We start from the raw sequence: 13,939 nt of genomic DNA on the forward strand, positions 1-13,939 counted from the left end.
CAGCATCTGTGATGGTATGTATGTGTATTAGTGCCCAAGGCATGGCTAACTTACACATCTGTGAAGGCGCCATTAATGCTGAAAGGTACATACAGGTTTTGGAGCAACGTATGTTGCCATCCAAGCAACGTTTTTTTCATGGACGCCCCTGCTTATTTCAACAAGACAATGGCAATCTACATTCTGCACGTGTTACAACAGCGTGGCTTCGTAGTAAAAGAGTTCGGGTACTAGACTGGCCTGCCTGTAGTCCAGACCTGTCTCCCATTGAAAATGTGTGGCGCATTATGAAGCCTAAAATACCACAACGAAGACCCTGGACTGTTGAACAACTTAAGCTGTACATCAAGCAAGAATGTGAAATAATTCCACCTGAAAAGCTTCAAAAATTGGTCTCCTCAGTTCCCAAACGTTTACTGAGTGTTCTTAAAAGGAAAGGCCATGTAACACAGTGGTAGAAATGCCCCTGTGCCAACTCTTTTGAAATGTGTTGCTGCCATTTCAAAAAAGTACCAATGATAGTCACACACACACACTAGATGTGGTGAAATTATCCTCTGCATTTGACCCATCACCCTTGATCACCCCATCGGAGGTGAGGGGAGCAGCAGTGAGCAGCAGCAGTGAGCAGCAGCAGTGAGCAGCAGCGGTGGCCGCGCCCGTGATTAATTTTGGTGATTTAACCCCCAATTCCAACTCTTGATGCTGAGTGTCAAGCAGGTAGGTAATGGGTCCCATTTTTATAGTCTTTGGTATGACTCGGCCGGGGTTTGAACTCACGACCTACCGATCTCAGGGCGGACACTCTAACCACAAGGCCACTGAGCAGGTTATAAATTCTAAGTTAATGACTATTTGCAAAAAAAAAAAAGGTTTCTCAGTTCAAACACAAAATATCTTGTCTTTGCAGTGTATTCAATTGAATATGAGCTGAAAATGATTTGCAAATCATTGTATTCTGTTTTTATTTACGATTTACACAACGTGACAACTTCACTGGTTTTGTACATTTGTTGCCAGCTATTTAGGCAATAATAGCTCTGCGTTGACTTATTTCCAGAGGACAGTGAATCCATACAGCTTTCTAAGATTTACTACGGTACTTATAACCAACACAATTCGATTGTGTTGTCACTATGGTGAGATACTTTATATTGTCTGTATAGAAAACAATGAAAAAGCTGAGTATTTATGTAGTACAACAAACAGCATCTGTGAGGCAGTTCAATCAATGACGTGTTAATTCTTCTGTTTCACAACGTTGCTGACATTGCTCATTTGCAAACAATGCTGACAGGCACTGCTGCATGTGCTATTCATACAGCAGTACTTCAAACCAACCCCACTCCTGTAGCGCCTGAGGCCACATTTACACTGAATCGACCTCACAAGTTGGTCACGATCAACTTTGCAATGCACGTTCACATACAGTAGCAAGAATGAAGAGATACAGTACTGAATAAACATGCTGTATTAAAGAGATCTGGCTAGTAATTGGAAATGCATCTCTGTGTTTTTTTTCCGGTGCAAATGCACAATCAAAAGTACTAGTTTTGTGTACCATGGGCATGAAAATGGATTTTTACAGTTAGTGAGTTTGGACTACAGTCGATCCCTTAGTTAGTCATTTGAATTTGGTTACAAGGTCTCCCAGAAATAACAAAAAACCTGTAAATGCCTATTTTTGATATTGTAAACCAGGACCGCATGCTGAAAAGTCAAAGAATGAGGGGGGCCATGTTAGTTTTGTAAAATAATTCAATAACATTGCTAAAACCCATCCATCCATCCATCTTCTGGAGCCTATCTCAGTCGCCACCTCATCACAGGGCCAACACAGATAGACAGACAACATTCACATTCACACACTAGGGCCAATTTAGTGTTGCCAATCAACTATCCCCAGGTACACGTCTTTGGAGGTGGGAGGAAGCCGGAGTAACCGGATGGAACCCACGCAGTCACGGGAAAAACATGCAAACTCCACACAGAAAGACCCCGAGCCCGGGATTGAACTCAGGACCTTCGTATTGTGAGGCACATGCAATGACAAATGGCATTAAAATATCTCCTTGCTATAACAAGTGGAATAATTAATTGTGCATGCTAATTCAAACATGTGCCTTATTAACAGGACTCTTACACACTGTTCTTTAACTTTGAAATTGTGTTGTCATAGCAAAACGCTAGTACTTCAACAGCAATGCTTATCCATATAAAATGCAGGAGTCGGATGGCGTGATCAAGTATTAATCTGAAATCTGATAATAAAAGATTAAAGCAGGCACACTAGGGGACACCGCTCATTCTGCATTACATCTAGAAGACATGCAGTTAATATTTGGACCAGATCACAGAGGGAATCTCCTTCTAGAAACAATAGAAGTCAATCACTTCAGACTGTGCGTTCAGACCAAGACACAAAATGTGGTTGCAAAAGGGTTACAAAATCCTCACATAGAAAAATCTGAGCTATGCTTTACAAGTTTACATAATCAGTGAAAGTATGCATAATATTGTTTTTTCCCCTCGTTCAAGTCCTCTCACACACATATATATAGTGTCCTTTCTATCCAGAGTTCAAATCCATCTGAACAAAGTGTTCCCCTTAAATCTCATGTTTTTCTTCTTAGTTTGGTATTTCACCCTCAGAATGAAAGCTAAACCGGCCAAAAGATTTGTTTTCTCTTCAATTATTATTCCCTTTTTTGCCTGTTCCGCGCACAGTTGTTCTAGACTTTTTACTCTTTACTTTTGCATGCTGTAATACCTGGCAAACCTGCAGGCCAAACAAACCTCAGAGAGACTGAGGTTGTGTTATGGTGGTAAACCATCCACATTTGACCGCTGAAGGTAAATGAATACTGGTTGGAGTGGCACCTCACCATTTGATTACGATTTCTATATCCATCCATTTTCTACCGCTTGTCCCTTTTCGGGGTTGCTGGAGCCTTTCTCAGCTGCGGAAGGCGGGGTACACCCTGGACAAGTCACCACCTCATCGCATGCCAGGTGCATGTCTTTGGAGGTGGGAGGAAGCCGGAGTACCCGAAAGGAACCCATGCAGTCACGGGGAGAACATGCAAACTCCAGACAGAAAGACTCCGAACCCGGGGATCGAACCCAGGACCTTCGTATTGTGAGGCACACGCACTAACCCCTGTCTCACCGTGCTGTTATAAATAGGTTATTCATGCATCTTTAATGGTTCTGTTTTATATTACTATTATACAGTATATACACGTATGATCTCTGGCTTTGTGCATAAAGTAAAGTAAGTATTAAAAACTTGAAAATGATCGGTTCAAGGTACACTTATTAAAGATAGAAAACTTCTATCTATAATTATTCCCGATTAATTACAAGTTGACTAAAGAGATGTGAATAATGGATACTGTCAGCATGCATCACTATGAAGTGAAGTGTTAATTGAATTATAGTTATATAGCGCTTTTCTCTAGTGACTCAAAGTGCTTTACGTAGTGAAACCCAATATCTAATTTACATTTGAACCAGTGCGGGTGGGTAAAGTGTCTTGCCCGAGGACACAACGGCAGCGACAAGAATGGCGGAAGCGGACATCAAACCTGGAACCCTCAAGTTCCGGGTTACGTTTGTCATCTTTCATTCATGTCTCGTACCTATGTGTTGCAAACTGGACTGTCCCACTTCAGGTTATTGGAATCCGGGTGGAAGTCATAGTACAGTAGAGGGTTTATTTATTTAAGTGACAGCATGTCTAAAATCCCCCCAAATCATTTTGGTAAGTCAAAAGGCCATAGGATGCGGCTTTACCCATCCAGCTGTGGTGCTTACATTACAATACATCCTCATCCTAGGCTTTAACATGACATGCCAGGCTTGATGCATGTCGATCTTGGTCACATGTGCACGCTCTCAGTATTTGACATGCCTGTTAAAAAATAGCTACACCGTTTGGGACAGTACAGAGGACTGTAAGCTGCTGATCTCGCTCTACACTAGGGCCGGGCTGCATCTCGTCCATGCCAGCTCGTCCAGATGGCTCGTAGGGGATATCCGCCCCATCTGCCAGCCCGGAGAGGCACAGCATCCAAGCAGATTACTACTTCACTGACACACTGATCTACTAGCATGCCTCCACTCAATAAGCAATAAGGAGTAAAAACATCAGATTGTACTGCACTGGACATTTCGTCTCTGTTTGTACTCCACAGTCACTGTCTGGCTTACCGATGTCCAAATGAAAGTGGAACGTAAACTTGCAACACTGTCTGGGTGGGGATCCCACTGGGTGAATTTTGCTGAAGCAGGGGTTGGCCGCTCAGAAGGGAAGAGAAGCCATTCTGAGTCTGTGTGTTATAGAGTTGGGCTAAGAGGATTAGCAAAACGCCTATGGCTAGCCTGGATACCAAGAGCTTTGGAAATCCCACCGAAACCACAACCCCCACACTAACAAGGCTCGCCACACTCGCTGAAAAAGATGAACGGCGCTCGCCGTACCCTGGTGAACCATTAGCCAACAGGTCCTCCCCTTTTGACCTCCATCTAATTGAACCATGCCCAAAAATGGAAGTGAAGCGTCCACAGAAACATATGTTACTCAGCCTAGCAACAGCAGAACACAAAACACTGCATAATTCTTACATACACAACACTGTAATATAGAGGGATAAAAATGGTCTCCGCCGAAACCAATAGGATGACCGACCTAAAAATAGAACCTCCGAAGAAACACGAAACGTTTTTATCTGGAAATGTCCAAATTGTCTAAACACAACTTAAGACCCTGTGGTTGATGGACCTTTATTGAACCCAGCTGTGATCTGTCTTCAGACACAGATCCCTCGATGTGACAGCGCCAAAAAGCCTAGGAGCCAACTTCCTCCTGTGTCTTTATAAAACACACATGCTGACGCCATGGTCGTGACCATAAACCATAAATGGACTCCACAGGCAAGAGGAAGCGGTGAACATGGGACACCGAGCGTGGCAGTCTGACACATCAACATAGACATCCAGGGGAATGTCGAGGAGGCACTTTAGTATTTTAGAATAACATGAACCCGAGAGGGACAAGCGGTAGTAAATGGATGGATGGATGGATGAATATTACTCAAAGAAAAGAGAAGGATATCATTCTTTATACGCTGTCCTCGCTCTTTGCACAGTAATAGGGAAACTCTTAGTGAGGGGAAATGTTGCTTTTTTTGGCAAGTGTGTGAGGGTGAGTACACTGTGTGTGATTTTGGTCAAAGGTAAAAAGTGAAGCCAAAGATGTGCAAGAACCTGCAAAAGTTGTTAATATCCAACTGGGAGCAACTACTCCCATGTCAAAACCATAACATATTCAGACATCCAAAAGAGAAGGACTATATCTCTCTTGAGTTTCCAAACATGTTTATGGTCTTTGTCTATATAAATATAATTCACTTCACTTTGTCGCAGAGTTTGAGATCTTCTTCAAAATATCATGTCATCTGTGCACCTAAAGAACAAAAGATGAAACAGTATGTAGTCTACTAGTCTGTACAATAGGAAATTGATTCAAAACTGTAATTTATGACATCTGACCTCAGCTGCTACTGCCGTATTAGCTAGGATGTGAAAATCAATAAGGTTCTAAAGCTGACAAACAAGAGATAATCCATGAAGATGATCATTTGAGAGTTGGGACTGGTGCTGACAGGGACAAAAATATCCATGCATCAGACATGGAAAACCAGGACAGACCACATCCTATGTGAGGATCTGGCTAACATTACCGACATGCTTGGGTGTGGTGACCACGTTCCTCTCAGAATGGAACCGGAACAATGTGTGACCGCAGTGATTGGTCTATAAACCAGTGGTGTTACATAGGTGCTTCAAATATTATGACAATTAAGGCATACATGTTTTAACACTGAGCCATTTTAAATATGCAGCCTGGGGTTGAAAGGTTAGAGAGGAAGTTTCAGTAAATATTGACACTCTCATTGACAAATGAATTGGTGGGACTAACAGAGGTCCCAGAGGACAAAGGAAATAGAATTAGCGCTCTGGCTAAGAATGATTAAAAACAGCACATTTGGCATGAGACACCTTAAAAGGATTGTTAATTTAAGTTTATTGAAATACAATATCCAATTTGCACAATTAGAACAGCTTGATTGAAATGGATTTTGAATCATAACTTTAACAATACACATGAAAGTAGGGATCGGCCACCGATCAGTATCGGCCAATTTCCAAGAAAAACTGTGATCAGCCAATACAGAATCCCTATATGTGAAACGCAGTAATTCATAAATCGTCAAAATCCGTCCCTTTATCAGTCAGTCCCTGTTTAATTAGTACAAAGTATGATCATATAACGTTTCCCACATAGCTTCAAAACGAGGGTACTAATCCGAAAGTTAATGGAGCAGTGGAGTGAGCACACTTACAGGGATTTTATACATTTATAGCTGCAAAAAGTATTCAACTCTCTGATCTTTTCTCTACATTTTCTGCACCCCCATATTCAAGTCTTGCACAGCAGGGTGTCAGCCATGAATCCCAAGTAACCTTTTTTTCCAGTCTGTAGGGTTAAGGATTCAGTTACGGTAATGTGATGTGTCTCCACAATAAACCAGATTGAGACACACAAAGAGCACATGTGACAAAGTGTCAACACCCTTGAAGCAAGTTGGACAGTATGTGACGACTAATACAGGTGGTATTAAAGCATGTGGGCATGTGACCTGCAAGGTCAGGTATCCATCTACCAGCTGTCGGCCTTAAAATATGAGCGTCTTTGCGTACTACGCTTTCATTAATATTTTTGCGCGCATGCCAGGAGCCTTTACACACGTGTCCATGCTCATGCAGAGGGGTTTTGACCTACATATTGCTCTCCACGATCAACTCAAAAGAGTGTTAATCAGCTGCTAGTTGGGACAAAAAGCAGCTCGGCAGACCTCATTAGGACCAACGAAACAATAAGCTCAGATTTTCACATCTTTGGCCGTCTTAAGAGTAAGAGCATTGTAGTTGTGACTTGAGAGCACAAGTAAAGCCAGGTGTGATCATAGCGCTGTCAAGGTTACACTTTAATATAAAAACATTATCACATTAATCATGTAAAATATTCTGTTTAATCGCATCATTTATTTTGACCGCACATGCTCCTTTACCTTAATCGTGGATGGTTAACAGAAAGGCAGGTTGTTATACGGTCAGTGATCAGGTCAATGCATGTGTCAGTTGCAAAGACAAGTGAGGAAACTTCAACTGGTGTGCTCACTGGCAAATTTTACTTCAAAACACACTAAAGATAAAAGTTTGAACATATAAATGATGTGCATTAAGGCAAAAGAAAATGTCCCTGTATGACATTTTGACTATTAAATTGCAGTTGTGCCAAAATATTGGGGTATTTTTTCAAGTTCATTCAAATCATAAACAGAAATTACTGCGATTAATTACAATTAATCGAAATACATAATTGAGAATAATATGAATGAAAAATGTTATAATTTGACTGTACTAGTTTAAATACGAAAAAATTAGTGACTATTGTACATGCAGGAAAACTACATTATTCTCAAGCATTCCTCTTTATTCATTTTTAAAACTTAAACAATGTGTAAGTCTGGCAGATACGGGGTTACAACACATTACGTTTCCACACTCACTTGTTCAAAAGGCGCAATCATAATTGCCATACATTTTGCAACGGTATTAATTACTGCACCTGCGTGTCTTAAACTTTTGGCTGACAAGCTCAAATCACAAATATTTAATATGGTTTTGTTTACGTGTTATTTGTCTGCATGTCATTTTGAAGACCAAAAGTCATCGCCGAAAAGCGCCGCGACCCTGGTGAAGAAAGTTATCTCAGCTTTTTCTGCCACTGAAACAAGAGCTCTCCGGATCATGAAATCCCACGGCCCAGAGGCTTGTAGACCTCTGATCATTTCCATGAGAGAACATTTTTCCTGACTTCAAAGCTCAGGCTGGCACTGGTTATCCCAGACTGCAGTGTGGCAGCATAGCACGGGCTTAGCATTGGGAGGAGAATCAAAACGGCAAGAGGCTGAAAGCGCCGGTGTGCAAAATGATCAACACTAGGGACTGGCTGTGTTAATGTGTCTGCTAAAATTTTAAAAAGTAGTGTATTCAAGTGTTGCTGCTCTTGAGGAATCCTCTAAAAAACATATAAAATAACAGGGCGCAACAAATGATGACCTTTTTCTGCACTGAATGTGTTATCTTATTTATATTCAACTCGGTATGTAGTGTCTCCAAATAGCCTACAATAAAAGGATACATGCACTTGCAGGGCTCGAATTTTACCGCGGCAACTGCGGCAAGTGCCGCGACCGCCCCCGTCTTTCGCCGTAATGCCCAAAAAATTTACCAACATTTGCGGCAAGAACATGCTGTGACCGCCCTTGACTTTTTACTTAATGGACAAGGAATGCAACAGTAAACGGTAATTTGCGATGGTTAGTAATACCGTTTAATTTTTTAATTACAGAAAAAACGTAATTTATCAATGCATTTTCGGCATGCGCACTAGCGGTGTTTGGCTGGATAATCATGGCGGACCAACGACACCAACTTTGCTGCGGAGATTCCCCCTCGGAGTAAACGGAGCCAACCGCTTGGTTTAACATCATTTTCGTTTAAGAGCGCACTGCTGTGTTTAGATGGAGACAGGTGTGGACAATATTGGAGACAGACGCACTTGTCCCACACAAAGTATACAGCGAAGGAGAAAACTATTTGATGTTTTGCAGCAGGCGATGTGTCGTGAACGTTGTCACAACTTTTTTATAAAGTCTTTACTTTGTTTACTGGGATGCTCACTCGTCCTTTATTTAACTGCAAACTGTATTAGTGTTCAAATAACATCAATATTAGCTCAAATGTTTTGTCATCTCACCGAATTGAACGCAGGCTGTGAAGATTGTTTATTCGATGTCAGAGGGATCACTCCGGGGGTTTTTTTTGTTGGCCAAACTGTTGTACTGAAACACTAGGGAGGCGTTGTAGAAGAACAAAGCTTGTTTATTAGACTTCATCTTCATTAGCCAAACTGCTTTGTGTTTTATTTTGATTTTAAAAAAGTAAACACCATGTTTTTTTTACATTAATTGTGTTTTTTTCATGTCACTAAGGTTTTACTTCAAAAATCATTCATGTGACACATCATTTTGTTAATGTTTTATTGTGTATAGTTAATTACTATACGACATATTTATTTTCAAACTGTAAAAAAAGAGATAAAGGCATCATGTAATGACAAAAAGCTGACAGGTTGATGTTATTAAAGAATAAAAAACCTAGTATTTGTCTATAAATATATGGATAACGTTTATCTATAGTCTTTTTATTAGACATTACAAATTACATGATGGTATTACGTTCACACCCCAAAAATGCTTTACTTAACAATCAGTAATCATGATTTCAATATTAATAACAATAATCTTAATTATTACTTTGGCCATAATTGGCAGCCCTAGATCTCATAAATGAACACATATATATATATATATATATATATATATATATATATATATATATATATATATATATATATATATATATATATATATATATATATATATATATATATATATATATATATATCCTGCCTCGAAAGAAAATAATGTTTGCCATGGTGCCCTAAAAGGCAACACTTGTCTTGACCTTAAAAAGTTTAAATTCGAGGCGCTAACTTTCCAATGTATTTTACACAGCATATCCCGCACTTTTCCGGCTTCTAGGACGTAATGATGTAAGTAGGTACGTACGTAACACATGCACGCGCATTAGCTTTAGGGGTTTAGCTAATAATAGAGATTTGGATAGTTAATGCTAGCTGTCATTGAATGCATATTCTATCATAACAACAACATGACTGCAAATTGTTTGTTGCTTCTCTTGGACTGCTTTTGTATGTGTGCACGCGCTCCCCGCCACGTTCGTGTTGATGAGACAGGGTGAGTGACCGCCGTAAACACCAATCAAAAATGTTACTACACAAACTTCGTAATTGTGAAAAATATAGACCGTTTTGACACAAATGTGTTCTGTTAAACCACTAATGGTAACACAAACTAGCCAATGGTGTTCTTGTTATTGTAAGTAAATAGCATCTGACACTAAAACAAAATAACTATTACTGCTAACCTGCACATGCTGATCTAAAACTACAATTTAATGAACACATATTTATAGTATATTTGCTGCCATTGTTTATATTGTATTCACTTTATATGTATATAAGATGAAGACCGTTTTTTAGTTGACAGAACAAGATCTTTTACTTGTAGATCTTATAGTGAAGTGATTCTCAAATTGTGGTCTGTGTACCACTAGTGGTACGCCAAAGAATGACTTGATTAAAGTACAGTGTTTTATTTTCCTATAGTCAAACATAGTGTTTACTGTTCAAACTGTGTGTAATGTTACAGTGGCCAAAAATATTAAATATACTTATAATAACTTCTGCCTTGTTTTAAATGAATACTTCGGCCTACTACACTATTGTATTTGAATGTTGCTCATGGTGGTACTTGGTGAAAAATGTTTGAGAACCACTGTTATTGTGTATATAGGAAACACTGGACCGCCTTACCTCTTGAATTAGTCGCCATGTCTGCTACCTTTTGAAAAGCATCTAAAAAGGCCACGGCTGCCAGAATTGTAGTCCTGAAAAAATAAAGGCACATGTTCATTGCGCCATGACTTGAACCAAAGTGATTATAAATATTTCACAATGATCTATTCAATTAGGTCAAACATCTGATGCAAGCGCTTCTCACCTGAGTTGAGAATGCAATTTTGTGGCCTTGGCACTGAAGTCTTCCCACGCCGGGTAAGAGCTCTGATAAGAGACAGAAAAATAAAATGAGCCAGGAGAACTTGGTTTACGTCAGACAAAATTAAACAGGACCTAATCTGGTACAACTTGACATTTGACAACGGTTTCACACGGGTTCAAATCAGGTCAGGGTATGTACTTCAACATCCTTTTCTGCCATGTGTTACAGTGAGCTTGTTTTGCATGACGCTTATACAAGGAATATCCACATAAGCGCTCTTATCATTATGTGACCCCATGCAAGGCTTTCAAAAACTGGCTACTGTATTTAGCCTAACCTGGATTTAGCCCAGGCTAATCAGTCACTGCCTGCAGCTAGAAGAACAGAAGGCAAACATGAAACACATTTCAAGGCTGGATTCCCCAACAGGGAGGGGGCCCAAAGCCAAAAGATGTGGGTTTTACACACAGGCTACAACATTATGTACAACAGTGTAATGAGGTGGTTTTCCAAGAAAACTACGATGATATCCACACGAATGAGGACTCCTGCCAAAGCTGAACTGTGGGAATAAAATGTTTTTTGTCCATCCAAGAAAGCATCTAGGAAGCTACTCCCTGGTACTTACACTTTTGAGTGCGTAAATGTGTGCATGAGGAGCTGCATGACAAAATGCAGTGTGCATGTAAAGTGATCTACTAAAGGTTTTGCGTTTATCAAAATGCATGCAAATTTGCAAAGCTGATCTAGTCACTCGTGCGCAGTGTGCATCTTAAATGAGCAAAATAGTGAGCAAAATTAATTTACCGGTAGTCTGTTTGCCTTTTCGTATTGTAAATTATCAGTCTGCCCGCAATACTGTGAGGAAAACATGCAAATATAATTATTTAGCGCCTGCAAAACAATTTATTAAGCATGAAACTGTTTGCAGCTGCGGTTTTTTTGTGTCCATATTTAGCACGTTTGGAAGGTGCGTGCAAACTTGGCACAGTTACACATAAACGGCTGCAGCCAATGTGGTATGCTGTGCAAAGGAGAGAGACAATCACTCGGGCGTGTGTCCACATAATTGAACAGTCAGACTCGTCAGTCGTCTATCCACCAGTTTCATTTTTGAACTGCTGGATGACTTAGGCCCCGTTTACACTAAGCTGGATAATGTTATCCAGGGTAAATCACACCTAACCTTATCCGTGTCCACACACAACAATGCCACCGTTTAAGACCCCCGCACCTCTCCGTCCGCCGGCGCAACGCGACCTAGTACGGATGAGCGGAAGAAAAAAAAAGAATCCACCTGAGCGTCCATCTGCTCCAAGCTCTCCAGTAGATGACTCTACTTCACTGTGAAGTTGTTATCTAAAATAACTATATTGTAAATAGTTTGCTGTGCATTTTACATTTGTTTGCTGTGTTTTGTGTCCATCCATCCATCTTCTTCCGCTTATCCGAAGTCGGGTCGCGGGGGCAGCAGCCTAAGCAGGGAAGCCCAGACGTTCCTCTCCCCAGCCACTTTGTCCAGCTCTTCCCGGGGGATCCCGAGACGTTCCCAGGCCAGCCGGGAGACATAGTCTTCCCAACGTGTCCTGGGTCTTCCCTGTGGCCTCCTACCTACTTTGAGTTCCCCCCGGATGGCAGTGTTTTGTGTGCAAGTTTTAAATTAAAATGTATCTCCTTTGAACAATATCCAGTGTTGTGGTATTTCAATTAACTGGAATCCAGTGTGCTGTGGGGCCCTATTGTAGTGAATCCCACCTGAGCCATCATACATGAATCAAATCTTTAATCGACATGAGAAAGTAGACAATGTGATAAAGAACATTTTACAACTAGGGATCTAAATATCTGGTCAGGACACTCCTCACTCTTTTGCCTTCACCTTCGTTTTCCATTTCCATTCCCAAGCAATATTTGTAGTCACACACTGCCTGTATCACATCCACGGGTGGAAGGGAGGAAGTTTTTCGCTAAGTAGAATCACAGCTGAACCGGACATTCGAAAGTTCTCTTGCCGTCTGAAATGTGTTGTATCCGAAATAGCTGCAATCGCCCGTTGCCTTCTCTTAAGGTATTCATGTGTGATTTCCAAAAGCGTCTGTACATGTACAAGAAGGAGAAACACGGGCATGTCTGGATGATCCGCCTCCATCTTTGTTATGAAGCTGGCTGTGGCGCGGTCTTTCTGATGTCTCTTTCTGTGTGGGGCGCGGTCTTTCTTAGGGATGTCCGATAATATCGGACTGCCGATATTATCGGCTGATAAATGCTTTAAATGTAATATCGGAAATTATCGGTTTCAAAATTATCGGTATCGGTTTAAAAAAGTAAAATGTATGACTTTTTAAAACGTCGCTGTGCACACGGACGTAGGGAGAAGTACAGAGCGCCAATAAACCTTAAAGGCACTGCTTTTGCGTGCCGGTACAATCACATAATATCTACGGCTTTTCAAACACACAAGTGAATGCAACGCATACTTGGCCAACAGCCATACAGGTCACACTGAGAGTAGCCATATAAACAACACCAAACAAGAATGAGAAACACATTTTGGGAGAACATCCTCACCGTAACACAACATAAACACAACAGAACAAATACCCAGAACCCCTTGCAGCACTACCTCTTCCGGGACGCTACAATAAAACCCCCCCGCTACCCTCTAACACCCCCCCCACCCCCGCACCTCAACCCCGCCCACCTCAACCTCCTCATGCTCTCTCAGGGAGAGCATGTCCCAAATTCCAAGCTGCTGTTTTGAGGCATGTTAAAAAAAAGAATGCACTTTGTGACTTCAATAATAAATATGGCAGTGCCATGTTGGCATTTTTTCCATAACTTGAGTTGATTTATTTTGGAAAACCTTGTTACATTGTTTAATGCATCCAGCGGGGCATCACAACAAAATTAGGCATAATAATGTGTTAATTCCACGACTGTATATATATCGGTATCGGTTGATATCGGAATCAGTAATTAAGAGTTGGAAAATATCGGAATATCGGATATCGGCAAAAAAGCCATTATCGGACATCTCTACTTAAAGGCCTACTGAAACCCACTACTACCGACCACGCAGTCTGATAGTTTATATATCAATGATGAAATCTTAACATTATAACACATGCCAATACGGCCGGGTTAACTTATAAAGTGACATT

The 13,939-nt window shown here is 40.8% G+C and overlaps 1 protein-coding gene across 3 annotated transcripts in view; it reads right to left on the reverse strand.

Moving 5' to 3' along the window:
* Positions 1–13,939, reverse strand: part of mtss1la (MTSS I-BAR domain containing 2a) — a 68,675-nt gene that overhangs the window by 48,003 nt on the left and 6,733 nt on the right. For all 3 annotated transcript variants that reach the window (XM_062035344.1, XM_062035346.1, XM_062035345.1), the window contains exons 2-3: positions 10,779–10,840; positions 10,592–10,665 (exon numbers count right to left, since the gene is read on the reverse strand). In XM_062035344.1, the coding sequence (XP_061891328.1) occupies positions 10,592–10,665; positions 10,779–10,840 (136 nt within the window). The remainder of the gene's footprint in view (positions 1–10,591; positions 10,666–10,778; positions 10,841–13,939) is intronic.

The sequence above is a fragment of the Entelurus aequoreus genome, linkage group LG24 (assembly GCF_033978785.1).
Source record: "Entelurus aequoreus isolate RoL-2023_Sb linkage group LG24, RoL_Eaeq_v1.1, whole genome shotgun sequence".
Taxonomy (NCBI): Eukaryota; Metazoa; Chordata; class Actinopteri; order Syngnathiformes; family Syngnathidae; genus Entelurus; species Entelurus aequoreus.